Raw genomic sequence first — 27,683 nt, forward strand, 5'->3', positions numbered from 1 at the left:
GCCTGCCCTGCCGGAGAGGGACAAAAACAATCCGCATCACAAAGAGCGAAACGAGGGGATCGCTGAATACAAATAAACTGAACATTTCAACTACAACTTGGCTACACAACGGGAAAAAAATGGTCTCCCCCGTAACAGTGGTGAGTTTTTTTGCCCAACGGGCTTTGACATTTTCTACGCACAAGTCCAAAAGGACAATGGCATTTTGATGAAATGATGCACTTCCGAATGTAGTTTCATTATTCATAGTTTGTGTCAGTGAGACGTTATGCTACGTTATATTAGTTCAGCCGTTGATGTATTTTGCCCTATATTTTTCTAAGCGTTGGCTATTTCAAGTCTATTCGATGTCAGTGTACGTTGTTTTAGAGACAAACAAATCAGTGTCATATTAACAAAGCAGGAAGGTGGTCTTCTAAATAAAAAAAACTACAGACAGACGTCCTCTGCCACCCACTCTTTTCTCGACGTCTTGCCTTTTGATGTGGCACCGTGCCTTTCATGTTGATGGGGACACAGTGCAAGCGGGAACTTTTTTATATGATATTGAACAGCTGTTAACTTGAACCGTTGACGCGTTACAGTAATTTCAACACCCTCGTCATCCCCCCCCTCGATTCTTCACAAATGTCTGGATGTTTCCACACATTTCCCCCGAAGAAGCCTAAAAACAAATAGAAAAGCATGTCATGTGACGACCTTTTCTGTCTTTTTTCCCCCCTGTACCCCATAATAACGCATGCGCCGATGAATAGCTGGCTGTGGTTTTTCTCTCCAACTCCGCTGCTGCGGCTGATAGCCTCCCCGCTCTATTTCACGTCAAGCTGTTCCGCCGTCCAAGTTTCAAAGGAATCAATTTCTTGCAGCCGATGTGATGAAGGGGGAAATCCAAAGGGCCTTCAAGTCAATGCTAGACTGTTCAGAATCCTATTTCAACAACTGAATGGTTGCATACGGACTATACAAGTGTTTCTCAACCTTTTAGCCCCCCCCCATGTCAAATGAAATACTCTAGGGTCATCCACGGGAGACATGCTAACCTGTCTGTATACACTCCAACGCAGTTAGTGGCGCTTAATCCACTTAACCTTATAAAAGCATAAAAACTATTTAAAAACGTTTTCTGATTTAAGTAATCTGCAAATATTTACCAAGCAAAAACTTCATTTATTATGTTAATTGCTTGCCTTGTGGTATTCATTTCGCTGAATAATTTACATATGTTTTGAGATTGAAACTTTCAATAATTTCCCATCGTCTCAAGACATCCCTGGCAGCTCCTTGAGGCCATCCTTTGGGTCTCAGCCCCTCTGTTGAGAACCACTAGACTATACAGTCTCTGCTTAAATAGGTTAGACCCCTGACTGGTAATCAGTTCTAAACACAGTTTTGGTGGATTTCACCTAGTACTGATAGACAAATGATTGAAATATTTTGACTTAGCAGAAGAAACTAAATCGCTAAGCAGAAAAAAAATTGCTCACTTCAGAGCAGCATTTCCACCAGGCCATATAGAATTGAAAATATGAAACAAGTATGTTTAAAAATATTTAAAAAAACAATACACACACACACATATATAATCATAGCAAAATGAATCCTCACCCACTCATAGTATTTTCTGTAAAAAGTCACTTGAACCAACAGATTGAAACACTTACAACATTCAACACTAGATGTTGTTAACCAACTGTTATTGAGTCAGGTAGCCAGCAGTGAGGTCAGAAAACAGTCTCTGAGCCAAAAAAAGGGTTGTCAAAATGGACACTTTCATTTAAATAATTATTGATAACATGTAGCGCCATAACGTAATTGATAACCAACCTTTTTCTTCAGGAGAGAAATATATTCCACCGAAAAAGTTTATTTTTTCTAATTCTAGATAGAAATTATAACTTCTAAGTGGGGAATGTGGACTGGGATCCATCGGAATTTAAAATACTCTTTTGTAAGAATTTTAGAATTTAGAATGAGTGTATGTTGTATTTTTAGGTTTTAGAAGGCCTTTATGTTAGAATTTTAGAGTGCAGCTGCAAGGCAAACATCTCTAGTGAACGTGACAAGTGATTGATATAATTTGCCTCACCATCATTGTTCTACTGTGTAATTAAACTGCACTAACAAGGAGCCTTAATGGATTGTATGGTGTAACACACACAGTCTTTGGAAGTTAAGCCCATGTGATTGCCTTAAGTGCAGCTATGGTAGAGGAATGTTTTTCCAGGCAGGTTGCTCTGGTGAGTGACCATGCGGTGCAGGTCTTAGGGTTTCATGAAAAAGCTAACTCCTGCTAAGCCCAGCATAAACTGACAGGGAACCTGTAGAGGGGTGATATTAGTGACCAAAACCTGCTGGAGACGGGCTGCAGTCACTGTGTCTGGTCTTGTCACATTCAGTAGATATGAAAGGATCATAACTTAGGGTCGGTTGACTTTTCCATTTTTTCATTAATTGAAACTGTGGATTGTATTCACTGTTTTTCATGTTTTCTTTTCAGAATTTAGAGCATATTGTTGGTCCAGTCTGTGCTAAGGACATCTATAACGCTTATCAGTTAGAAAGACTTGACTGTAAGTGAAGGATTTTGAGTTCAATCCCAGCAAAAGCCATATACAGAATTGTCCTTTTTTTGTTGCATTTTCCACCTTTATTTTACAGCGATAGTCGAGAGAGAGACAGGAAAGGCAGGGGAGAGAGAGGGGATGACATGCAGCAAAGGGCCTGAGCCGGATTCAAACCCAGGCCGCTGCGGTAAGGACTCAGCCTTATGTGGTACATGCTCTCTCTACCAGATGAGCCTCCTGGGCGCGTACAGAATTGTCCTTGAACAAAATCATAACACCTCTGCAAACAACTCATTGTCAGTTGCTCTTGATAATAGTGTTTGCCAAGGTGGTACGGTGGCCCATTTTTGAGCACTGTTGCCTCACAGCAAGAAGGTCCTGGGTTTGAACCCCAGGCTGTCCCAGGTCCTTTCTGTGTGGGGTTTGCATGTTCTCCCCATGTGTGCGTGGGTTTCCTCCAGGTGCTCTGGTTTCCGTTGCTAGGGTTAATATTCCTGTCTGTACCCCTGACCATGGTAATAGGAAAGAAGAACTGGAGTTGGTCCCCGGGCGCTGCAGCTATACAATAGGATGGGTTAAATGCAGAAAACAAATTTCATTGTAACCGAACAACTGTACAATGACAAAAATAAAGTGGCTTTCTTCTCCTCTCCCTCAAAAGGAAGAAAGAAAGGAAAACACCCAATGAAAAACACCATGCCCCACAGGAAAGTTTCTCTTTTACTCTCCAAAAGACTTTTGGAGAGTAGTTGGTAGCCCCTTTGGGCATGTGTTATTATCTAAAACGACAATGCATTTTCTGATGGACTCCAGAGCCAGTGATACAGTGGGAATGTGCACTTTCTCTCTGGCTTTTTCTCAGAATGTTAGAAAGACTTTTTGTTATGTTCTCTTGCAACCGTGCCTAGCACCCCTCACCTCCTTTGCAAAAATCGATAGGAGTGTGGCTGATTTGACATTATGTGAATTTCCATAAAGATATTTCTGCGTGATTTGAACATCACTGCCTGTCAATGGCTCACCCCAAGTTACCCTGAGAGCCAGAGTAGCTGTAAAACAGATAGATATGGCATCATATTATACTATATTGTAATTAACATTGTAATATGATTTGCATACTAGGTGTTAAGTGCTCAGCCATATTTATGTCCTTTTGCCCCTTTGCTAAGTTGAGTAGATAGGAGGGGGATACTGGCCTACTATATATTCCTGACACACAGCTATCATATGACCTAAAATATTACTGGATAATCTCATTGGTTGGATGGTATTGGCTTATGCATGTCCCTTACTACCACATTCTTTTTCTTTCTTTGTTTGTGGTTGATGCAAAACTACTACTGCTCACATTTACTTATTCTGGTGTTGGCTGCAACTCCGACCAGGATCCTTTCTCAAACAAGCAGTCAAGATTATCTTTCGGGTTTCACAAAGGTCTACAGAACAATAAACACTAAATTATCTTTGTCACTCATGTGTTACTGTCCTTCCTTATGTCAAGTGACAGCTGGTGCGGTGAATGGTTTCTTCTCTACTCAGTGGATCATCTACTTTGAGTGTAAATAAGGACCTTAACATAAGGGGAAAATGTGTGTATTGATATTCTCAAGCACCTTAGAGCCTTTTGGTGGTACATATAGAAATTCTGGAAAAGTCATTCCATTATTTGTGTTTTTTCAGCCTCAAAGTAAAAAAGAAAAACAAAAAACAACCAAAAAAAAACAAAAACAAATAAAAAACCCTTAAAAAAATGAAAAAAAAGTAAAAAGAAAACAAGTGCACATCAGTGACCATCCAAATTGCGTCAGTCATTGACAACTTTATTTTTTAACCAGTTAGCCAGTGAGGCTGTTTAACAACCAAGCAAGTGTCACAGGCCTCTCAAATGAAGGCCATGTTTTGTTTTGTTTTCTGCATGGGTAAATTACTGTCATGCAAGGATCTCGGTCACTGCTAGTGTCTCCTCCACAGTCCAAACAATGTGAATGGAGGAGGTTACAGTTTAGACTATAATGTGCTGTAACATCCCAGGGCTCTCATTCATCTACAGAAAACGGATGAGAAGGAAAAAAACAGAGCACCAACAGTTGGCCACTGTGGGAACGCCAGAATTTAAGACAGACAGGCCTATTTTAAGAAACAGTTTGAAGCCCAATTATGCCGAGGAGCTTGGAGTGATGGCAGTAAACATAACTGAGAAATACCCAGTCGCCATGAATTGTCAATACCTTTTCTATATGAGTTTTCATGTTATGTGTGTGTATATGAGTTTATGGCATATTTCTTAGTATAAACATTGGATCAGATTCCAGTGACATTTTAATCCCCTCAAACGTTACGCCGTTCAACAACTAAAAGCATGACATAAACTTGCATGGGAAGATTTAACATAAAAGGGGTCATAAACGACTACTTGTGCTGATATTCTCATTGTGTAGATGTTATGTTTACATGGGAAGCAAACGGAAAAGGAAACTCCAGCTGAACAATAACACAAAGAATTAAAAGCTCAAGATAGTACGAATATGTCAAGGGGTTAACCTCCTTCCACCTTTCCCTCTAGAGCGCCAAGTCCTCAGCCCTTTCCTCCAGAACCTGGTGATCATGTTATGGTGAGGTCTGTTTTTCTGCCATTGCCACTGAAGCCATTTAAGAGCATGGTATGATAATTTCATATAGTTGAACCAGGACTATAGATATGTTAGACAAGCCAATAATTTTGACCGTGTTTTGAATACAACATGTTCGATGGCACGTGGTATGATCATGTATAACACTGTCCAGTAGTGTAGTGGAGGCTAAACACACTTAAACACAATTTACCCATCTTTTTAGTTGTAGACTATAGTTTATCTTTTTAAGGGTAGAGCGGAAACGTCATTACATAAATTCACCGTACACATCAAAGAACATTGTATCAAACGGATGTACGTAAGTTATAGTGTATTTCAGTGAGAGAATACATAAATTAATGCTTTTTTTGAAACTGTTGCTCATATTGGTAGTTGGTTGCATAATGATGATCACTGGCTGAGGATCACAATTTACCCCTCTTTTACCAACACGTCACTTAACCTGTCCTTGAATCCTGTCTGCACTGTATACAGCACCAGTCATGTTTCTATGTGTCCCGTGTCCTGATAAGCCAACATTGGCTGGTACATCGGTCTCCTCCTCTGGGAAATAATTTTTTTGATAGTCTCAGTGTATACATTCACATTAAATTCAACCGAAAGAGAGGAGGGAGGGAGGGGGAGAGAGAGAGAGAGAGAGAGAGAGAGAGAAAGAGAAAGAGAGAAAAGAGAGTGTTTTTGTCATAATGTTCTTTTTACTCTTAATTTATAGCTCCATTTGTCTCAAAGGCAGGCGAAGCACATTATGGAGAGAGTTAAGAGTGCATAAGCACACGTTATAGACTTAGACAGCTTTATGGCAGCTTTATTTATAGAGCGCTTTTCATACGCATGTGCAATTCAATGTACTTAACATAAAAGTAGAATACAATAACAAGATTAAAAGAGGAAACAATTAATATAAATAAAACGATAAGGCAAAAAAAATGTAGCAGAAAACAAAAGTGAATAAGTCAAGTAAATTTTATAAAACAGTAAAATATAGGACACTTAAAGTTGCACAGACGATGAACAGAACTTATAAAAATATTGGTGCTGTAACTCACAGCTGAGACAGGTACACCTTTGTGGGGCTACTGTAAGTGAAGCAAGTGAAGTAAGTCAGTGTTCATAAGCCCTACAAAACAAGAAGGTTTTGAGCTTGGATTTAAAAGTTACAACATTTGGGGCGTATCTAAGTGTTTCTGGGAGTTCCAGGTGTAAGAAGCATAATGCTTCACCGTGTTTGGTCTTAGGTCTATAAACAGTTGGTAGTCCCTTTCTAGACAAACTAAGGGTTCTTGATGGTTCATACGGAATACGAAGATCCAGGAGATATTTTGGCCCCAAGCCATTTAGGGTTTTATAGACCAATAAAATAGTTTTAAATTCAGCTCTCTGGCACAGTGGGAGCCAGTGCAAAGATCTGAGATGTGGCCGTATTTTTTAGTTTTTGTGAGTACCCATGCAGCTGCATTTTGAACAAGCTGTAGTTTTCAGAGAGGGTTTTTTTTTTTTTAAGAAGGCTGGTATAAATCCCATTAGAGTGATCTATCTTACTAGACATGAAAGCACGGATAAGCTTTTCCAGGTCTGGTTTGGATAGTAGGCCTCTAATCCTTTCTTTGTTTTTAAAGTTGTAATACGCTGACTTGGTTAATGAGTTAACCTGGTGTATCAGCATCTAAAATAACACCCAAGTTTCTGGCCTGATTTGTAGTCTGTAGTAATAGAAATTTTAGATAAGCACTGACCTTAATTCTCCCATTTTTGTTGGAACCAAAAACAACTACCTCTGTTCTGTCCTTGTTTAGCTGGAAAGTTCTGGCACATCGTCATTCATCGGGGAGACAAAATTACATAGGGAATCAGTTGGACTATAATCAGAAAGTGAGAGGGCAATATAAATTTGTGTATCATTAGCATAGTTATGGTAGGAAATATTGTTGTCCCACAAAAGTTTTCATATGGGTAGCATGTAAAGATTAATCAGAATCATTTGATCGGGCATCCCTACAGACACAATTGGCCTTGTCTGCAAGTGGGAAGCCAGATGTGGGTATGTGTCCTGGTCCCCGCACTAGCACCTCCTCTGGTTGGTTGGGGCAGCTGTTCGGGGGGGAGGGGGACTGGGGGGAAAAGCGTGACCCTCCCACGTGCTACGTCTCTCTGGCAAAGCTCCTCACTGTCCGGTGAAAAGAAACGGCTGGTGACTCCACATGTATCGGAAGAGGCATGTGGTAGTCTGCAGCCCTCCCTGGATCAGCAGAGGAGGTGGAGCAGTGACTGGGATGGCTTGGAAGAGTGGGGTAATTGGCCAGATACAATTGGGGAGAAAAAAAAGGGGGGGGATCCCCAAAAAATTAATCTGAATCCGAATCAACTTTATTGGCCAAGTATGCTTATGCATATAAGGAATGACTCTGGTTTACAGTAGCTTCTAAGTACTTACATATATCACACAAAAAGAAAAAAGAAAAAAAGGCAGCGAAAAGGAAAAACAAAAACAATAAAAAGAGTAATTAATAGAATACTGGTGTTAAGTATGTATGCACAACAAGGTATGGCACAACTATACAGATTGCTGTTATGGCTGAATAATTTATAACTTATATATTATATATGCTATATATTTATCTATTTATCTATTATATACTATATTATATACTCATAACCAGAATACAGCAGCTGTGTATGTATTTACAATTGTACATTTGTATATTGCACATCTGATTTAAAAAGAGATAGTGCACATTGGCGATATACACTCACTGGCCACTTTATTAGGTACACCTTGCTAGTACCGGGTTGGACCCCCTTTTGCCTTCAGAACTGCCTTAATCCTTCGTGGCATAGATTCAACAAGGTACTGGAAACATTCCTCAGAGAGTTTGGTCCATATTGACATGATAGCATCACGCAGTTGCTGCAGATTTGTCGGCTGCACATCCATGATGCGAATCTCCCGGTCCACCACATCCCAAAGGTGCTCTATTGGATTGAGATCTGGTGACTGTGGAGGCCATTTGAGTACAGTGAACTCATTGTCATGTTCAAGAAACCAGTCTGAGATGATTCGAGCTTTATGACATGGCGCGTTATCCTGCTGGAAGTAGCCATCAGAAGATGGGAACACTGTGGTCATAAAGGGATGGACATGGTCAGCAACAATACTCAGGTAGGCTGTGGCGTTGACACGATGCTCAATTGGTACTAAGGGGCCCAAAGTGTGCCAAGAAAATATCCCCCACACCATTACACCACCACCACCAGCCTGAACCGTTGATACAAGGCAGGATGGATCCATGCTTTCATGTTGTTGACGCCAAATTCTGACCCTACCATCCGAATGTCGCAGCAGAAATCGAGACTAATCAGACCAGGCAACGTTTTTCCAATCTTCTATTGTCCAATTTTGGTGAGCCTGTGCGAATTGTAGCCTCAGTTTCCTGTTCTTAGCTGACAGGAGTGGCACCCGGTGTGGTCTTCTGCTGCTGTAGCCCATCTGCCTCAAGGTTCGACGTGTTGTGCGTTCAGAGATGCTCTTCTGCATACCTCGGTTGTAATGAGTGGTTATTTGAGTTACTGTTGCCTTTCTATCAGCTCGAACCAGTCTGGCCATTCTCCTCTGACCTCTGGCATCAACAAGGCATTTTCGCCCACAGAACTGCCGCTCACTGGATATTTTCTCTTTTTCGGACCATTCTCTGTAAACCCTAGAGATGGTTGTGCGTAAAAATCCCAGTAGATCAGCAGTTTCTGAAATACTCAGACCAGCCCGTCTGGCACCAACAACCATGCCACGTTCAAAGTCACTTAAATCACCTTTCTTCCCCATTCTGATGCTCGGTTTGAACTGCAGCAGATCGTCTTGACCATGTCTACATGCCTAAATGCATTGAGTTGCTGCCATGTGATTGGCTGATTAGAAATTTGCGTTAACGAGCAGTTGGACAGGTGTGCCTAATAAAGTGGCCGGTGAGTGTATAAGTGAGGCATCTTGATGAGAGGGGGCTATTCAAAAAGTGTCATGTTTACATAATAAGTGTTCATTATTGCACCATGCTGTTAAATGTTCAAAATGTTCATGGGAGAGATGGCCTGTGGGGGGAAAAAACTGTTCCTGTGTCTGGTGGTTTTGGTGCACATTGCTCTGTAGCGGTTGCCAGAGGGTATGAGTTCAAACAGACTGTGTCCTGGGTGTGTGTGGGGGGTCTGTGCTAGTTCTGCCCACCCATTTCTGGGCTCTAGAGGTGTACAAGTCCTGCAGGGTGGGCAGGGGAGCGCCAATGATTTCTTTTCTGTTGTCCTTATTGTTCGCTGCAGTGTGTTCCTATCCTGTTTTGTGGCTGCTCTGAATCAGATCTTGATGGGATGTGCACAGGACAGATCCCATGACTGCAGTGAAGAACTGGCTCAATAGCTTCTGTGGCAGACCAAAATTCCTCAATTGCGGAAGAAAGTACATCCTCTGCTGGGCCTTTTTGATGATGGAGTTGATGTTGTTCTCTCACTTCATGTCTTTGGAAATGGTAGTTCCCAGAAACGTGAAAGTCTCCACAGTTGACACAGTTGGATATTGTGAGGGGAAGCCATGCTGAGGAGTGTCTCCTAAAGTCAACTGTCATCTCCACAGTCTTGAGCGTGTTCAGCTCCAAGTTATCCTGACTGCACCAGAATATCAGCCGCCCAACCTCCCACCGATATGCAGACTCATGGCTATCTTGAATGAGTCCAATGACCATAGTGTTTTCTGCAAACTTCAGGAGTTTAACAGCTGGAGCCTTGGAAGTGCAGTCATTGGTGTAGAGGGAGAAAAGCAAGGGGGAGAGGACACATCCCTGGGGCGCACCAGGGCTGACTGTTCGTATACCAGAAATGACTTCCCCAGCCTCATCTGCTGTTTCCTGCCTATCAGGAAGCTAGTGGTCCACTGAGAGATTTGGCAGTCATGTGTGAAGAGTGCATAAAGGAGGGGGCTCAGCACACAGCCCTGGGGGATGCCGGTGCTCAGGATGAGGATGGAGAATGTATGCTTGCCCAGTCTAATAATTTGGAGGCGGTTGATAAGAAAGTATCCAATTGCTTATGGAGAGAGTTAGTCCTAGTGTGTGGAGTTTATCGACCAGCTTGTTCAGTATGATGGTGTTAAATCCCGAGCTGTAATCAACAAAGAGCATCCTGACATGGGTGTTGGGCCTTTCCAGGTGAGAGAGGGCTGTATTGAGAGCCACACAAATAGCATTCTCAATCGATCTGTTTTCGCGGTAGACAAACTGGTGTTGGTCTGGATCAGCTGGGACAGTGTCTTTGATGTGAGTGAGTACCATTCATTCAAAGCCTTTTGAAATGACTGGAAGTCTAGTCAGCCTATAAAAAACTGAAAATAGAACACAAGCATATTTACTTTTTTTTTTATCACATCAGAGAAGTAGGATTGTCTTGTATTATTTAATACAAGGTTATATTATATTGAGAGGGAGGACAACGGAATGGTGAGTATGCAAGGAGTAGAGGTGATGAAGGCATATAAGTTTAAATACTTGGGCTCAACTGTCCAAATTAACGGAGAGTGCAGAAGAGAAGTGAAGAAGAGAGTACAGGCAGGGTGGAGTGGGTGGAGAAGAGTGTCAGGAGTGATTTACGACAGAAGGGTACCAGCAAGCGTTAAAGGGAAGGTTTACAGGATGGTTGTGAGCCCAGCTATGTTATATGGTTTGGAGACGGTGGCACTGGCAAAAAGACAGGACGCGGAGCTGGAGGTGGCAGAGTTGAAGATGCTAAAATTTTCATTGGGAGTGACAAAGAAGGACCGGATTAGGAATGATTATGTTAGAGGATTGAGATGGCTTGGACATGTGTGGAGGAGAGATGCTGGGTATATTGGGAGAAGGATGCTGAATATAGAGCTGCCAGGGAAGAGGAAAAGTGGAAGGCCAAAGAGGAGGTTTATGGATGTGGTGAGGGAAGACATGCAGGTGGCTGGTGTGACAGAGGAAGATGCAGAAGACAGGAAGAAATGGAAATGAATGATCCGCTGTGGCGACCCCTAATGGGAGCAGCTGAAAGTAGTAATAGTAGATTTAATACAAGGTTGCAGGTTTTCCTTATAAAGGTCATAGTGAATGTGGGGGCATGATTTTCACCGTTTGTGTTCTGCTTTCCTAAATTCTCTTTTCTGGGCTTTTACAGAAGCTGCATTTCTCCATAGTGCTGCAAGCTTGGGGAAGATCAACTTCTCCTTTACTGGGGCAACTGTAGTAATAATATCTTCAGTGTTTGAATTAAAATGATTTAAGAGTTGATCCACAGGGGTGTCCGAGTAGCATAGCGGTCTATTCCGTTGCCTACCAACATGGGGATCGCCGGATCGAATCCCCGTGTTATCTCTGGCTTGATCGGGTGTCCCCCTACAGACACAATTGGCCGTGTCTGCGGGTGGGAAGGTGGATGTGGGTATGTGTCCTGGTCGCTGCACTAGCGCCTCCTCTGGTCGGTTGGAGCGCCTGTTCGGGGGGGAGGCGATAGTGTGATCCTCCCATGTGCTACGTCCCCTTGGAGAAATTCCTCACTGTCAGGTGAACAGAAGCGGCTGGCAACTCCACTTGTATCGGAGGAGACATGTGGTAGTCTGCAGCCCTCCCTGGATCGGCAGAGGGGGTGGAGCAGCGACCGGTACAGCTCAGAAGAGTAGGGTAATTGGCCAAGTACAATTGTGGAGAAAAAGGGAAAAATCCCCCAAAAAATAGAGTTGATCCACAGAGGCTGACGTGTAAGAAGGAATCAGCGAAATAACCTTAGCAAACATTTCAGTAGTCTTCTCATTAAAATACAGTTTTTTAACTGTTGCACCTTTAGCAGGAATTTGATGAATCATGGATATATCAAAGAACATAGAAAATTATCAGAAAGTCTAACCTGACGTAGGCACTGCTTGGGGTTTCCGGGGAGCCATGTGTGCAGCAGCCTAGCGGTCAGCTGGTTGCCACGACGGATTGTGCTGTATCGGTGTTGTTATGTGTGGCGAGTAAACGGAATTGACTTGACTCGATCTCTCCGTCTCCTCATTCCTGCACTCCCACAACAGCATCATTAAATTCGCAGACGACACCACAGTGATTGGGCTAATAAGCGACAGTGATGAGAGGGCCTATAGGAGGGAACTGGGAGATTTAATCATATGTTGCCATGATAACAACCTCTCTCTAAATGTCAATAAGACAAAAGAAATCATTGTTGATTTAGAAAGATCAGAGGAAATCACATTCCTTTTTCCATCAATGGGTCATCTGTTGAAATTGTGGACAGTTTTAGATTTGTCAGTTCACAAATCACAAAGACCCTCACATGGTCTCTCGACACCAATCACATCTTCAAGAAGGCACAGCAGAGACTATTTTCTGTGGCATCTTGGTAGTAGTACAAAAACTCTTTAAGAACTTTTATTGCAGTACAATCAAGAGTTTCTTGACGGGCTGTATCACAGTGTGGTTTGGCAACCTGACTGCTCAGGACTGCAGACTTCTTCAAAGAACTGTAAAGACAGCAGCAAAAATAATTGGCAAGGAACTACCATAACTTCATAATATTTACACTACTCGCTGCAAAAGGAAAGCCCAAAATATTATTAAGGACACCAGCCATCCCCCTCATGTTCTGTTCTCGCTCCTTCCATTGAAAAAATGTTACCGGTGCGCCAAATCACACACCACCCGTCTCAGTAATAGTCTCTTTCCACAAGCAGTCAGGTTGCTGAACAGTTGATGCACCCATATGCACCTTACATTGTTGTGTTATCGTGTACTGTATGTTGTGTTTATAATTTATGAATTCATTGTGTACATAGTCTATGTAGGCCTGTAGTGTTGTGTTTTTATTTTTTGGGATGGTGTGTCCTTTGTCCTTGTGTCCCATGTGTTAAGGCAGAGAGAGCCAGAGCACAAGAATTTCCTTGTATTCTAATACACATGACAATAAAGTTGAACTTGACTGTGAGTTGGTCCTTACACATGCTGTGATAAACCGAAAGTTTCCAGTATGCTAGTGAGTTCTTTTGCATAGTTGTCCAGTATGTTATCAGTCTACTACTACTACTACTACTACTTTCGGCTGCTCCCGTTAGGGGTCGCCACAGCGGATCATCCGTTTCCATTTCTTGCTGTCTTCTGCATCTTCCTCTGTCACACCAGACACCTGCATGTCTTCCCTCACCACATCCATAAACCTCCTCTTTGGCCTTCCTCTTTTCCTCTTCCCTGGCAGCTCCATATTCAGCATCCTTCTCCCAATATACCCAGCATGTCTCCTCCACACATGTCCAAGCCATCTCAATCTTGCCTCTCTTGCTTTGTCTCCAAACCATCCAGCTTGAGCAGTCCCTCTAACATAATCATTCCTAATCCTGTCTTTCTTTGTCACTCCCAATGAAAATTTTGGCATCTTCGACTCTGCCACCTCCAGCTCCGCGTCTTGTCTTTTCCTCAGTGCCACTGTCTCCAAACCATATAACATAGCTGGTCTCACAACCATCCTGTAAACCTCCCCTTTAACTCTTGCTGGTACCCTTCTGTCTCAAATCACTCCTGACACTCTTCTCCACCCACTCCACCCTGTCTGCACTCTCTTCTTCACCTCTTTACTGCACTCCCCGTTACTTTGGACAGTTGACCCCAATTATTTAAACTCATATGCCTTCATCACCTCCACTCCTTGCATCCTGACCATTCCACTGTCCTCCCTCTCATTCACATATAGGTATTCCATCTTGCTCCTACTGACTTTCATTCCTCTTCTCTGCAGTGCATACCTCCACCTCTCCAGGCTCTCCTCAACCTGCACCCTACTCTTGCTACAGATCACAATGTCATCCGTGAACATCATCGTCCATGGAGACTCCTGTCTGATCTTGTCCGTCAACCTGTCCATCACCATTGCAAACAAGAAATGGCTCAGAGGCAATCCTTGATGTAATCCCACCTCCACCTTGAACCCAACTGTCATTCCAACCGCACACCTCACCATTGTCACCCTTCCCTCATACATATCCTGCACCACTCCTACATACTTCTCTGCAACTCCCGACTTCCTCATACAATACCACACCTCCTCTCTCGGCACCCTGTCGTATGCTTTCTCTAAATCTACAGACACAATGCAACTCTTTCTGGCCTTCGCTATACTTCTCAATCAACATTCTCAAAAAAAAACACCGCATCTGTAGTGCTCTTTCGTGGAATGAAACCATACTGCTGCTCGCTAATCGTCACCTGTCCTCTTAACCTAGCTTCTATTGCTCTTTCCCAAATCTTCATTCTGTGGCTGATCAACTTTATACCTCTGTAGTTGCTACAGTTCTGCACATTGCCCTTGTTCTTGAAAATCGGTACCAGTATGCTTCTTCACCACTCCTCAGGCATCCTGCCACTTTCCAAGATTGTGTTAAACAGTCAAGTTAAAAACCCCACTGCCATCTGTCCTAAACATCTCCATGCCTCCACAGGTATGTCATCAGGACCAACTGCCTTTCCACTCTTCATCCTCTTCATAGCTTCCCTCACTTCCTCCTTGCTAATCCACTGCACTTCCTGATTCACTATCCCCACATCATCCAACCTTCTCTCTCGCTCTCATTTTCTTCACTCATCAGCCCCTCAAAGTACTCCTTCCACCTTCTCAGCACACTCTCCTCACTTGTCAGCACATTTCCATCTCTATCCTTGATCGCCCTAACCTGCTGCACATCCTTCGCAGCTCGGTCCCTCTGTCTAACTAATCGGTACAAGTCCTTTTCTCCTTCCTTAATGTCTAACCTGTCATACAACTCACCATATGCCTTTTCCTTTGCCTTTGCCACCTCTCTCTTCGCTTTACACTGCACCTCCTTATATTCCTGTCTACTTTCTTCATCTCTCTGACTATCCCACTTCTTCTTTGCCAACCTCTTCCTCTGTATACTTTGCAGTACTTCCTCATTCCACCACCAAGTCTCCTTGTCTTCCTTCCTCTGTCCTGATGACACACCAAGTACCTTCCTAGCTGTCTCCCACACTATTTCTGCAGTGCTTGCCCAGCCATCCGGCAACTCTTCACTACCACCCAGTGCCTGACTTAACTCCTGCATGAACTCCACACAACAGTCTCCCTTCTTCAACTTCCACCACTTGATATTCGGCTATGTCTTCACTCGCTTCCTCTTCTTGGTCTCCAAAGTCATCCTACAGACCACCATAAGAGGCTGCCTAGCTACGTTCTCTACACCCAGTATGTTATCAGTGTGGACATTAAAGTTGCCAGTAATAACTAACAGTCATATTCAGTCAAAGTGAAAAAAAAGTAGCTTAGTGGAATCATCTAAGAAACTGCTGCAGTATTTTGGTGACCTGTTAACTGTTGAGAATGCAGTAGATGGAATGAAAGGTATTCAATGGCAGCAAACTCTCTGAAATGTACCTGCTTGCACTGAAATAAATGTCTACACAGAGCAGATACTCCACCACCTTTTATGCCATCACGGCTGACATTGAAAGTCCTAACATAAGGGGAGCTAGTCTCAATCAGAATAGCAGCACTATTTTCATTAGCTAACCAGATTTCAGTTAGAAACATGAAGTCAAGATTATGTGATGTGATTGTCATTGATTAGCAATGATTTATTCGCTAGTGATCTTATGTTGAGTAATGCTGTTTTGATCATTTTAGAGACAGGCCTCTGAGTAGGTTCGAATGTAATACTGACACGGATAAGATTACTTGGACAGAAGCTAGTATTAAGATGTCTAAGTTGTCTTTGGCCATGCCGCTGACAATTTAAAATTACTGGTATTTGTGACACAACATGGTTTTCTAGCTGTCAGATAGGGAATACACTATGTTGTGTGAGCTGAGACCTTATTGGAGATGATACTAATTCTTCTAACTCAGTAGTTTTAGCTTGCAGCCATTGAGAGCCTCTTTAACTGGGGAGTAAGGGATAGACTGGGGGATGTTGGGGAGGTGCTGGTCTGTCCCTCACATGCCTCCAAGAAACGGCAATGGCAAGACTGTGCTTGTGGGCCATCGTCACACAAGGCCAACTTTTCCAGGCCTTCAGTTAGACAAAACAGAGTGTCAGAAGATGGGGATGATGCCCATCTGTAATCACAGTTTTTATCCATGACACTTGTCCTCCTTTGTCTTCTGGCCTTGGCTTACAGATTGTGAGATTCTGAAGCCCATATCTTATGTTCGCACCAAGCAGCCGGGAACCACTCCAGTTTGGATGGACCCTATTTGATTTAAAGCAGCTTTTACAGTTCCCAAAAATGTTGAAATTGTCAATAAAACTGATTTTATTGTCAGAGCATGCTGTTGCTAACCACATGTTAAGACTTAGGAGTCTACTGAAATTTTCAGTTCCTCTGTTTAATGTTGGTATAGGGACCGACATTGTTGCATGAGATTTCACTCTTGTAAGAGTGAAATCTCGCTTTAGAAGTTCTCAGATTCAGATTCAGATTAAGACAACTTTATTTATCCCAGAAGGGCAATTCAGTTTTTACAATCTACCCAGACCATACACAAACTTGGTCACAGTTGATGATTGCCACTTGTCTGTGGCAATCATCATTATGTCAGAGACAATAGACAGATCAGCACATGGGCAAGAGATGCACACTGTCACCCTCATGTGGCCCTGCATGCAGACTCACACGAGGACCAGGTGAAGGGCAAACATTCATATAAGTTAAACAAGTTCTGACCCCTGTTTCATTTGGAGGATGTCATGTGACCCAGTGTGAATGATGACTTTCTTATGCTGCGTTCCATTCAAAGTCCAAGGTCGAAATTTCCCAGTTGAAATTTCCAATTTCTGACCTCCAAGCATTCCAGGTGCACGACGCCAAATGTAAACAAAAAACATGGCTGACTGTGACAAAGTGGTGTTTTTTTGGCAAGGGTATAGACAATTGAACTGTCAACAGTGCAGCCTCCTTGCATATGTAAGTGAAACAGAGGAAAAAATTTCATGCAGAGAAGATAACTTTCAGAGATTGTTTACCATAACCAGCTACCTAATAACATTGGCAACATATTTTGACATCAATTTACATACAGAACAGGTTTTACTATATGATAATATGTTTTATTTTAATAAAATACAGGCAAATATACTTTACATTGGCCTTTAGTTGGTGGTTTACTATTAACACCTGGGATGGGCAACTTTGATGATAGGGAGGGCCACAAAAATTGTATCCTCACTACCAGAGGGCCAGATTGTGACCGTGCACTTCCACCAGTGAGCTACTGTAACTCCATTACTCAACCAATTATAGCTAGTAATTTAATGAAAAGAATAAAATATATACCGGTAACCAAAATTTGCTATACCAACATTTCTATTTAATGAGCTTAACACGGAAACAAAACGTCCACATCTCTGGCTGATATACCATTATTTCAGTGCAATGGGGTCTCAAAAATCATCATTCAATAATGGTGCAAAAGTTAAATATTAGTTTTTGCACTTCGTATGAATGTTATGTTTGTAGTGCATTTCTACTATGCCCCCCCCATTCCATGAAGTTTCAAATAAACATGCATTTAGCTCAAAATGATAAAATGGTAAATATACTGCATTTCATATAGCGCTTTTCTAGTCTACCGATCACTCAAAGCGCTTTTTTACAATGTATGCCTCACATTCACCCATTCACACACACATTCATACACTGACGAAAGCATTGAAAGCCCTTTAAACTAGCAGTGGTGGTCTCCTGCTTCTGTAGTTTTTTTGATTCCCTTTTCGGTACACTTCAGTCCATAAATAGTGAAGAGTAAAGGCTTTTGGTCTCACACCTTTATTTAGCCAATATTCCGACATGCTTTCCGGGGCTAAAACAGTCATGTTTGTAGTGGTATAAGGGAAGGTGTCTGCAGCTGCACTGACGTTTGTGTACGGGCAAGAGAGATTTTCGGGTGGCTTCAAGGGTGGCTCACTAACTGGTAGCTTAGCCTCTGGGCTATTAGGTAGGATGGAGTTGATAAACTCTTCAGTCTCGCTGATCTCTAAGAGGGTTCGGCTAACCTCTGAGTGAGCTTTTCGCAATCGGTACAAGCCAATTCACAAACCAGTCCAAAGTAAGTCCACATACATACACTCATAGCGCAGCACAGCACAACAGCACTGGAGTGTCTATGTTCCCTCAGCCCTATTTTACTGAACTTACCTAAACTTAACCAAACATACCTTAACTTCGTGTATCTAACCCTAACCTTAACCCAATGTTTACCTTCTCCGATAGCTAACCCACAGGGCTGAGAGAACAAGGCTGACCCCCAACAGCACAGCGCCGACTAGACCTAGGCCAACTTCCAGTTGCGCCTCATTGACAAAATAGCTCTCATGCTTAGTGAGTCTGGAAAAGATGGGTAGGATCTTTTTAGAACAGGAAAGTCATCTGAACATCTTCCAAGCCTACAGTCAGCCAAGCTAAAACTAGCTTGTGTCACCTTGTATTCATCTATAACCCAATCCCAATAATTCGCCATGCACAATTTACAGACTTTCAGGATATTTTCTATGTGGGCAAGTAACACTGTTGTACTTTACACTTTGGTAGAAGAACTAGGCAACACAAGTTGAACATACAAGTTTAACCTTGAATCATGGTATATACCATATCTATACTACTACTACTACTACTACTTTCGGCTGCTCCCATTAGGACTCTTACTCCCTGTTACTGTTACTCCCAATTAGCCTGGACCTGTTAGCGGTCACCACAGCGGATCATCCTTTTCCATCTCATCCTGTCCTCTGCATCTTCCTCTGCAACACCAGCCACCTGCACTACACTACACTATCTACACTACTATGTTCTACACTATCTATAGAAATATAATTCTACTTGAATTTAAATTGCCTTAAACTCTACAGAATTGAGTGCCTGGTTGAAGCAGACACCGAGACTTGAACAGAACTTTCAGCACAAAATCTCTGACTTTGAGAGAAGGACATTTTCATTCGCACACAGGCTCTGACACAGATTTGGTATGAAGGAAAGACAGCAAGCAGAGGATTGTTATCAGACTAATGTCAATGTGTCCTCTAGACCAGTAGATGATGCCCCATCAGTGAAGAGATTTAAGGACTGTCCACATGTTTATGTGTGTGTATGGATGTGTGCATGCATGCGTGTGTATTTATGTGTGAATGCCTCCGTGTGTATGTGTGCAGCATAAAATTCCTGTATTTGCCTACTATTTTGGTCAGGTCAGGGCAGACTGCAGGACAGTGAAACCTTGGGTTTAATCCTGCAATGTAATTTGGTTTGCTGTTTAATCAAGCAGTTGTGCAATTGGGGACTTCCCACTCCCTTCCTCCACCAGGGGCATAAACAATATTAACTCCAGTAACCACTCCTTGTCTATCTCAATTCACCCCCCACATAATCTCCTCTCCCCTACATACCTCTCCACACAGTGGACAGTCTGAACTACCATGTCCTTTTCAGTTGTTGTATTTGCATACCCCCAGAATTTTAGGAGGGAGGAACCCATTCTGGCCACAGTAAAATGGCCGGGTTAGGGTGTATTGAAAAATCAGATAAAAGTCCTATCCTTATCAATGGCTTCCCTCCTATTGTGTAACCCCTACCTTTTCCCATACCTGCCCGTCTCACTCGTCCCCTCCTCGCCTCACGATCAAAAAGCCTGAGCTAAAGTGAACCCTCACTTCCTTTTATCAATCCCTTTCACCTAATTTCTCACTAAACCCCCCTTAGCCATGTCTATCCTGCCCCACTGTGATACAGCTCAGTGCCATTAGCCAAGTTTTCACTCATTTCTCTCACTGACCTCAGTGCGCTCTCTACCCAAGTTATTCTCGGGGCAACACAGGGGACTGTTCTGAGAAAGGTTGTGAAACTTTGTCTCTGTTTCTTTGTTGCATTTGGCCTGAATCATCTATCTGAACAGTAATAGAGACTCCAGTGACACAGTAGGGATGGAGGCTCAATTTTTGTAGAAATAATAGGCATTTGTCAAGGAATATGGAGTGTAAGAGCAAACAAAGGGTCTGAGAAGAAAACAAGAGTGGGAGAAGGTAAGAAAAGAAGTAGAACAAGGGGAGAGGTTAAAGGGAGGCAAAGAAACAGTCTAGGAACTTACTGTCTTTTCCACGAACTTCTTTCATCTTCCGTGAGCGAAGTTTCACTTCGGCTGCAGAACACATGCATTTCTGGTCATGTACACAATTTGCCATACAGCTGATACTAGATTCTATACATCATAATTATGCTTATCTCACTGCAAAAGGAAAGCGGACTAAAAAAAATTGCTGCTTGTGTAACCTCTCTTTATTAAAGATGCAACTACATCAGAAGAACAAATTGTTGACTGTTTTCCTTTTTTGGATAATCTGGAACTACTCTAAACCATGAAATACTAAAAAGAAAGAGTGAAGGACAAAAACAACCAACTTTTAATGACTCGCTGATTAATGACCTCAAAGGCTCAACAGGTTGTGGACTGATAGAAATTGTATTTATTTTATGTGTTTCACAGGTTAAGAGTGAGGGTCCAAAGCTGGTGCCATTCTTCAAGGCAACCTGTGTGTACTTTGTGCTCTGGCTGCCCACTTCCAGCCCGTCCTGGTTTAGCGCCCTCATCAAATGTCTCCCCATCTTCTGCTTGTGGGTCTTTTTGCTGGCCCATGGCGTCAGCTTTTTAGGCGCCCACTCCAGTGCCCGTAAGATATTGGCAGGCCTCATCTTTTCTGCTTTGGGGGATGCTTTTCTCATCTGGCAGGAGCAAGGCTACTTCAGCCATGGTGAGGATATGTTGTTCACAGACTTGCAGAAAGTGTTAATATTGTTTGACTCATCCTTTGTTAATCATTTCTTTTCTTTGGTTTGTTCTGTTTCGGACTAGGGTGACCTGATGTCTTATTTGAACCAATACCCTGCTTTTTGACCCTTTGTCCCATGTCCGGTAAATCGAGACGATGTCCCGCATTTTGAAGTAAATGAAAAAGTAGACATTTCTCAATTTTAAAGATTAAATGATTGGTTGCAAATTAACATGCTCTTTAGTCAAAAAACACCAAAAAAGCACATAGTCAAAGACCACTTATTATTTGGTCATGTCTATAGCAATTATTTACTAATCTGTTATTCAGACATATTATACATTAATGTATGATCATTAGTGAGCTAGAGTGTTAATTGTAGGAGGGATATAAATGTGTCTAATTTCTGCGAATGGGAGGAGAAATGGGGTAGGGGTAATTCTGAAGGATGAGTATGTCAAGAGTGTGCTGGAGGTGAAGAGAGTGTCAGACAGAGTGATGATTATGAGGCTGGAAATTGGAGGTGTATTGCTGAATGTTATCAGTGCATATGCACTGCAAGTTGGGTGAGAGATGGAAGAGAAAGAAAAATTCTGGAGTGTGTTGGATGACGTGGTGGAGAGTGTACCCAAAGAGGAGAGAGTGGTGATTGGAGCGGACTTCAATGGACATGCTGGTGAAGGGAACAGAGGTGATGAGGAGGTGATGGGTAGGTATGGTGTCAAGGAGAGAAATGTGGAAGGACAGATGGTGGTGGATTTTGCGAAAAGGATAGAAATGGCTGTGGTGAATACATATTTCAAGAAGAGGGAGGAACACAGGGTGACGTACAAGAGTGGAGGGAAGTGCACACAGGTGGACTACATCTTACGTAGAAGACGCAATCTAAAGGGGATTGGAGACTGCAAGGTGGTGACAGGGGAGAACTTAGCTAGGCAGCATCGGATGGTGGTCTGCAGGATGACTTTGGAGACCAAGAAGAGGAAGCGAGTGAAGACAGAGCCGAAGATCAAATGTTGGAAGTTGAAGAAGGAAGACTGTTGTGTGGAGTTCAGGGAGGAGTTAAGACAGGCACTGGGTGGTAGTGAAGAGTTGCTGGATGGCTGGGCAAGCACTGCAGAAATAGTGAGGGAGACAGCTAAGAAGGTACTTGATGTGTCATCAGGACAGAGGAAGGAAGACAAGGAGACTTGGTGGTGGAATGAGGAAGTACAGCAAACTATACAGAGGAAGGAGTTGGCAAAGAAGAAGTGGGATAATCAAGAGAGATGAAGAAAGTAGACAGGGGTACAAGGAGACACAGCGTAAAGCGAAGAGAGAGGTGGTAAAGGCAAAGGAAAAGGCGTATGGCGAGTTGTATGAGAGGTTAGATACTAAGGAAGGAGAAAAGGACTTGTGTTGTTTGTCCGTCGCAGCGACGAGGACCATCTAGTCATCCTGTAGGGGCCGAATTCTGTGGGTGCGAAGATGGCTGGTTAGTCCAATCTGCGCCCTGAATGTTCTTTGGCAGTGTGGGCATGGTATAGTGGGAGTGGCTGGAGGGTTGCTGGCACGGTCTTTCCTGGCCTGCCTGCGGCTCACTGCTGCAGCAATCCTGGCAGCCTCATATGTTTGCACCATTTCGGACAGCTGCACACCACTCTCCTCTGTTCAAAGCTTTCTGTTCCCATGTATCGTAGTTGATGGTGAAGGCCTTTAACGAAACCTTCAAGGTGTCTTTGAAACGCTTGTTTTGACCACCATGGGAGCATTTGCCTTGCTTGAGTTCACCATATAACAGTTTCTTTGGGAGCCGGTGGTCTGGCATGCAAACTACGTGGCCCACCCAACGAAGCTGTGATTGCATGAGGATGGTGTGTATACTCGGCAGTCTTGAGCGAGTGAGGACCTCTGTGTCAGGGATCTTGTCATCCCACTTTATGCCAAGAAGTTTTCTGAGGCATGTGGTGTGAAAGTGGTTTAGTGTTTTTGCATGGCGTTTGTAAACTGTCTATGTTTCGCAGCCGTAAAGCAGTGTAGTGAGAACTATGGCCCGATACACTTTAATTTTTGTGTTCTGGGTGATGCCTCTCCTGTTCCACACATTCTTGTGGAGTCTGCCAAAAGCAGTACTTGCTTTAGCAAGCCGTGCGGTCATCTCTTCATCAGTGGTGACATATCTGGAGAGAGAACTGCCCAGGTAAGTGAATTTTTCAGCTGCATTTAATCGATGACCATTTATGGTGATGTTGGGTACATTGTATGGCTTGCCTGGAGCTGGCTGATGAAGTACTTCAGTCTTTTTTATGTTGATGGTGAGGCCGAAGTTGTTTCAAGCCTCTGAGAACTTATTGATACTTTGTTGCATGTTGGCTTCGGATGTAGCGTTGAGGGCCCAGTCATCGGCAAACAGAAGATCGTTGATGGTTGCTGTTTTAACTAAGGTTTTTGCTTCAAGCCGCTGAATGTTGAAGAGAGAGCCATCAAAACGGTAATTGACAGCGATGCCAGCGTCCCCCTCTCTGACGGCATGAAAAAAATCAGCTTTTTCAGCCAATCAGCCGACTGATTGGCTAAACAGAGGGACCGAGCTGCGAAGGATGTGCAGCAGGTCAGGGCGATCAAGGATAGAGATGGGAATGTGCTGACAAGTGAGGAGAGTGTGCTGAGAAGGTGGAAGGAGTACTTTGAGGGGCTGATGAATGAAGAAAATGAGAGCGAGAGAGAAGGTTGGATGATGTGGGGATAGTGAATCAGGAAGTGCAGTGGATTAGCAAGGAGGAAGTGAGGGAAGCTATGAAGAGGATGAAGAGTGGAAAGGCAGTTGGTCCTGATGACATACCTGTGGAGGCATGGAGATGTTTAGGAGAGATGGCAGTGGAGTTTTTAACTAGATTGTTTAATACAATCTTGGAAAGTGAGAGGATACCTGAGAAGTGGAGAAGAAGCATACTGGTACCGATTTTCAAGAACAAGGGCAATGTGCAGAACTGTAGCAACTACAGAGGTATAAAGTTGATCAGCCACAGCATGAAGATATGGGAAAGAGTAATAGAAGCTAGGTTAAGAGGAGAAGTGATGATTAGTGAGCAGCAGTATGGTTTCATTCCACGAAAGAGCACCACAGATGCGATGTTTGCTTTGAGAATGTTGATCAAGAAGTATAGAGAAGGTCAGGAGGAGTTACATTGTGTCTTTGTGGATTTAGAGAAAGCATACGACAGGGTGCTGAGAGAGGAGGTGTGGTCTTCTATGAGGAAGTCGGGAGTTGCAGAGAAGTATGTAGGAGTGGTGCAGGATATCTATGAGGGAAGTGTGACAATGGCGAGGTGTGCGGTTGGAATGACAAATGGGTTCCAGTTGGAAGTGGGATTACATCAAGGATCGGCTCTGAGCCCTTTCTTGTTTGCAATGGTGATGGACAGGTTGACGGACGAGATCAGGCAGGAGTCTCCATGGACTATGATGTTTGCAGATGTCATTGCGATCTGTAGCGAGAGTAGGGTGCAGATTGAGGAGAGCCTGGAGAGGTGGAGGTATGCACTGCAGAGAAGAGGAATGAAAGTCAGTAGGAGCAAGACTGAATACCTATGCGTGAATGAGAGGGAGGACAGTGGAATGATGAGGATGCAAGGAGTAGAGGTGATGAAGGCATATGAGTTTAAATAATTGGGGTCAACTGTCCAAAGTAACGGGGAGTGCAGTAAAGAGGCGAAGAAGAGAGTGCAGACAGAGTGGAGTGGGTGGAGAAGAGTGTCAGGAGTGATTTGTGACAGAAGGGTACCAGCAAGAGTTTAAGGGAAGGTTCCAAGATGCTATGTTATATGGTTTGGAGACAGTGGCACTGAGGAAAAGACAGGAGGCAGAGCTGGAGGTGGCAGAGTTGAAGATGCTAAGATTTTAATTGGGAGTGACGAAGAAGGACAGGATTAGGAACGTTTATATTAGAGGGACTGCTCAAGTTGGACGGTTTGGAGACAAAGCAAGAGAGGTAAGATTGAGATGGCTTGGACATGTGTGGAGGAGAGATGCTGGGTATATTGGGAGAAGGATGCTGAATATTGAGCTGCCAGGGAAGAGGAAAAGAGGAAGGCCAGAGAGGAAGTTTATGGATGTGGTGAGGGAAGACATGGAGGTGGCTGGTGTGACAGAGGAAGATGCAGAAGACAAGAAGAAATGGAAACGGATGAGCCGCTGTGCCGACCCCTAACGGGAGCAGCCAAAAATAGTAGTAGTAGATATAAATGTGTTTAATTAAGTCCAGTTTACGTTATAGCAAAGTCTTGCATTGGTAACCTGTAAAGAGTGTACATTATAATTGTGGGTTGCAAAAATCTTATTGTTTGTCCTGCATTTGGACTGTTTGCTTCTGGTCACCCTATCAGTGTCACACACATATAAAACTTATGCTTTCTAGTAAGTTGTCAGATGCCAGTCTTTATCCTTCAGTAGATAAGTTGACATGTTTGTGTGTGTGTGTGTGTGTGTGGGTTCTAATCCCTGTAATGTGTCCTACAGGCCTCCTGATGTTTGCCATAACCCACATCCTCTACTCATCTGCTTTTGGCATGAAGCCTCTTAACCTACGTGCCGGCTTGGTGATTGCTGCTGTGTCTTCCCTGAGCTACATCCTGCTCTATCCCTACCTTTCTGGCCCCTTCACCTACCTGGTAGCCGTCTACATTGCCCTAATTGGCTTTATGGGCTGGAGGGCCATCGCCGGTGTGCAGCTTGCCAATGACTTGTGGACCTGGACCAAGCTGTCTGCCTGTTTGGGTGCAGTGCTCTTCATGGTCTCTGACCTCACCATTGCTGTCAACAAGTTCTGCTTCCCTGTGCCTCACTCGCGTGCCATCATCATGGCTACCTACTACGCTGCCCAGATGCTGATTGCGCTGTCTGCTGTTGAGTGCCAGGATGTGGAGGTGGCAAGGAAGAGAACATGAGGTACGGGGTCGCCACAATGGCCTTTTAGGCTGGGAAAAAGGTTACCACTCCCCCTCCGGCCATGTGTGATCATGAACACATTTCACTGCCAGATCCCCAGCCCTCAGCCTTCGTCCCGGTGTGGCCCTCCCACACTGTTGATGGCAAGGCGAGTGGTCTACCACAGCCCCCATGGCTATCACCCTTGTACTCAACAGCCCTGCTGCTAGTATAGTCATTTCACAAACTTTTTACCATTAAGATATGGTAGTATTATCTACAACCTCGCCCGACAACAGTCCTACCTGTCTGCCCTGATCCTAGTACAGCGGTCTCCTGCCTGTGTGGAGACATGCATACTGGTATTAATCTGTTCAAGATTATAAATTGCTTCTCACTTTTATGTTTCTGAAACTAAGGAGAGAATGTCCCAGGGGACCTTAAGTTTGGTGTGTGTGTATGTGTATTTGTATGTGTGTGTGTGTGGGTGTGTGTGTGTGTGTGTGTGTGTGTGTGCGCGCGCTTGTTCGATTTGATTTCATATAGTTGTCTTAAACTCAGTCAGCCAATCACTACGATGCACCCGTCACACGGTCCAATTATACAGTTACACAGTTTTTATGCTGTGTTTCAATAGTCCTTGTTCATTTTTGTGGTTTTGTTGTTTTAATAACTGAAATGGAGCTTGCTTTAGAAAAGCAGTTTTACCCATTTACCCCAGCCATTCCCTCTGTGGTTATACCTGTCAGGTATAACCACATATAAAGGTGCTATTCTCAAAGTCAGGAGCATATCCACACCTTTTTTCCCTTTTTTTTTTTTTTTTTGCTGTCCTTCCCATTTCACTGACAACAATCCAAAAGCCTTTGTAAACATCCCCATTCAGGAACGTCGATGCATTTATGTCAGAGAATTCATACTTACTTGGATGAACCCAAACGTTTTTATTGTTGAAGTCCTTGAAAGACCAATCTGCACAGGAGCAGCAGCAGCGAATTAAATACACACAAACCCCCCCCCATAAATCCAGGTAGCGTAATGGTCTATTCCATTGCATACCAACACAGGGATCGCCGGTTTGAATCCCTGTGTGACCTTCGGCTTGGTCAGGTGTCCTTACAGACACAATTGGCTGTGTCTGCGGGTGGGAAGCCGGATGTGGGTATGCGTCTTGGTTGGGGCGCCTGTTCAGGGGGGAGGGGGAACTGGGGGGAATAGCGTGACCCTCCCATGCGCTACGTCCCCCTGGCAAAACTCCTCACTGTCAGGTGAAAAGAAGCGGCTGGTGACTCCACATGGAGCAGAGACCGAGACAGCTTGGAAGAGTGGGGTAATTGGCTGGGTACAATTGGGGAGAAAAGGGGGGGGGAATCAAGCTGTGAGAAGATAGAGAAGGAAAAATAGCATGACTGCTGCCGTCCCTGCTGAGCAGAGGCAGTGTCTTGTATCTGTGCCGATCCAACAGGCTTGCATTTGTGTTAGGTAAGCGATGGAGGCTTTATAATGTGGGAGCTGGAGTCTTTCCACTGATGTATTGTTTTGGAGGCACTCCCACTGCCACATAAAGCACCCCTGAGGTGTTATAGACATTATTATGGGGAAATAAATTATTATTATGAGGGGAAAAAAAAGATTGCCGTACAGAACAGCTGCTCCGTCTGTCAGTATTATGTCTTTCTGGCATTTCCCCGTGTTCGGTCTGCCCACAGCATTCATCACTTTCCGCCCCAGACAGACGTATGCGCGTACACACATCTTGCACCTACCGCTCCC

General features: G+C 43.6%; 1 protein-coding gene across 1 annotated transcript; it reads left to right on the forward strand.

Annotated features, from left to right (window-relative positions):
• The first annotated feature begins 27 nt into the window (after positions 1-27).
• On the forward strand, positions 28-26,254 carry tmem86a (transmembrane protein 86A). The gene is made up of 3 exons (XM_056281765.1): positions 28-140; positions 20,723-20,987; positions 25,503-26,254. Exons 1-3 carry the CDS (start codon positions 120-122, stop codon positions 25,928-25,930), a joined length of 714 nt encoding a protein of 237 aa, XP_056137740.1. The 5' UTR covers positions 28-119; the 3' UTR covers positions 25,931-26,254.
• Positions 26,255-27,683: the final 1,429 nt, after the last annotated feature.

This window comes from Lampris incognitus, chromosome 6, assembly GCF_029633865.1.
Source record: "Lampris incognitus isolate fLamInc1 chromosome 6, fLamInc1.hap2, whole genome shotgun sequence".
Classification (NCBI taxonomy): domain Eukaryota; kingdom Metazoa; phylum Chordata; class Actinopteri; order Lampriformes; family Lampridae; genus Lampris; species Lampris incognitus.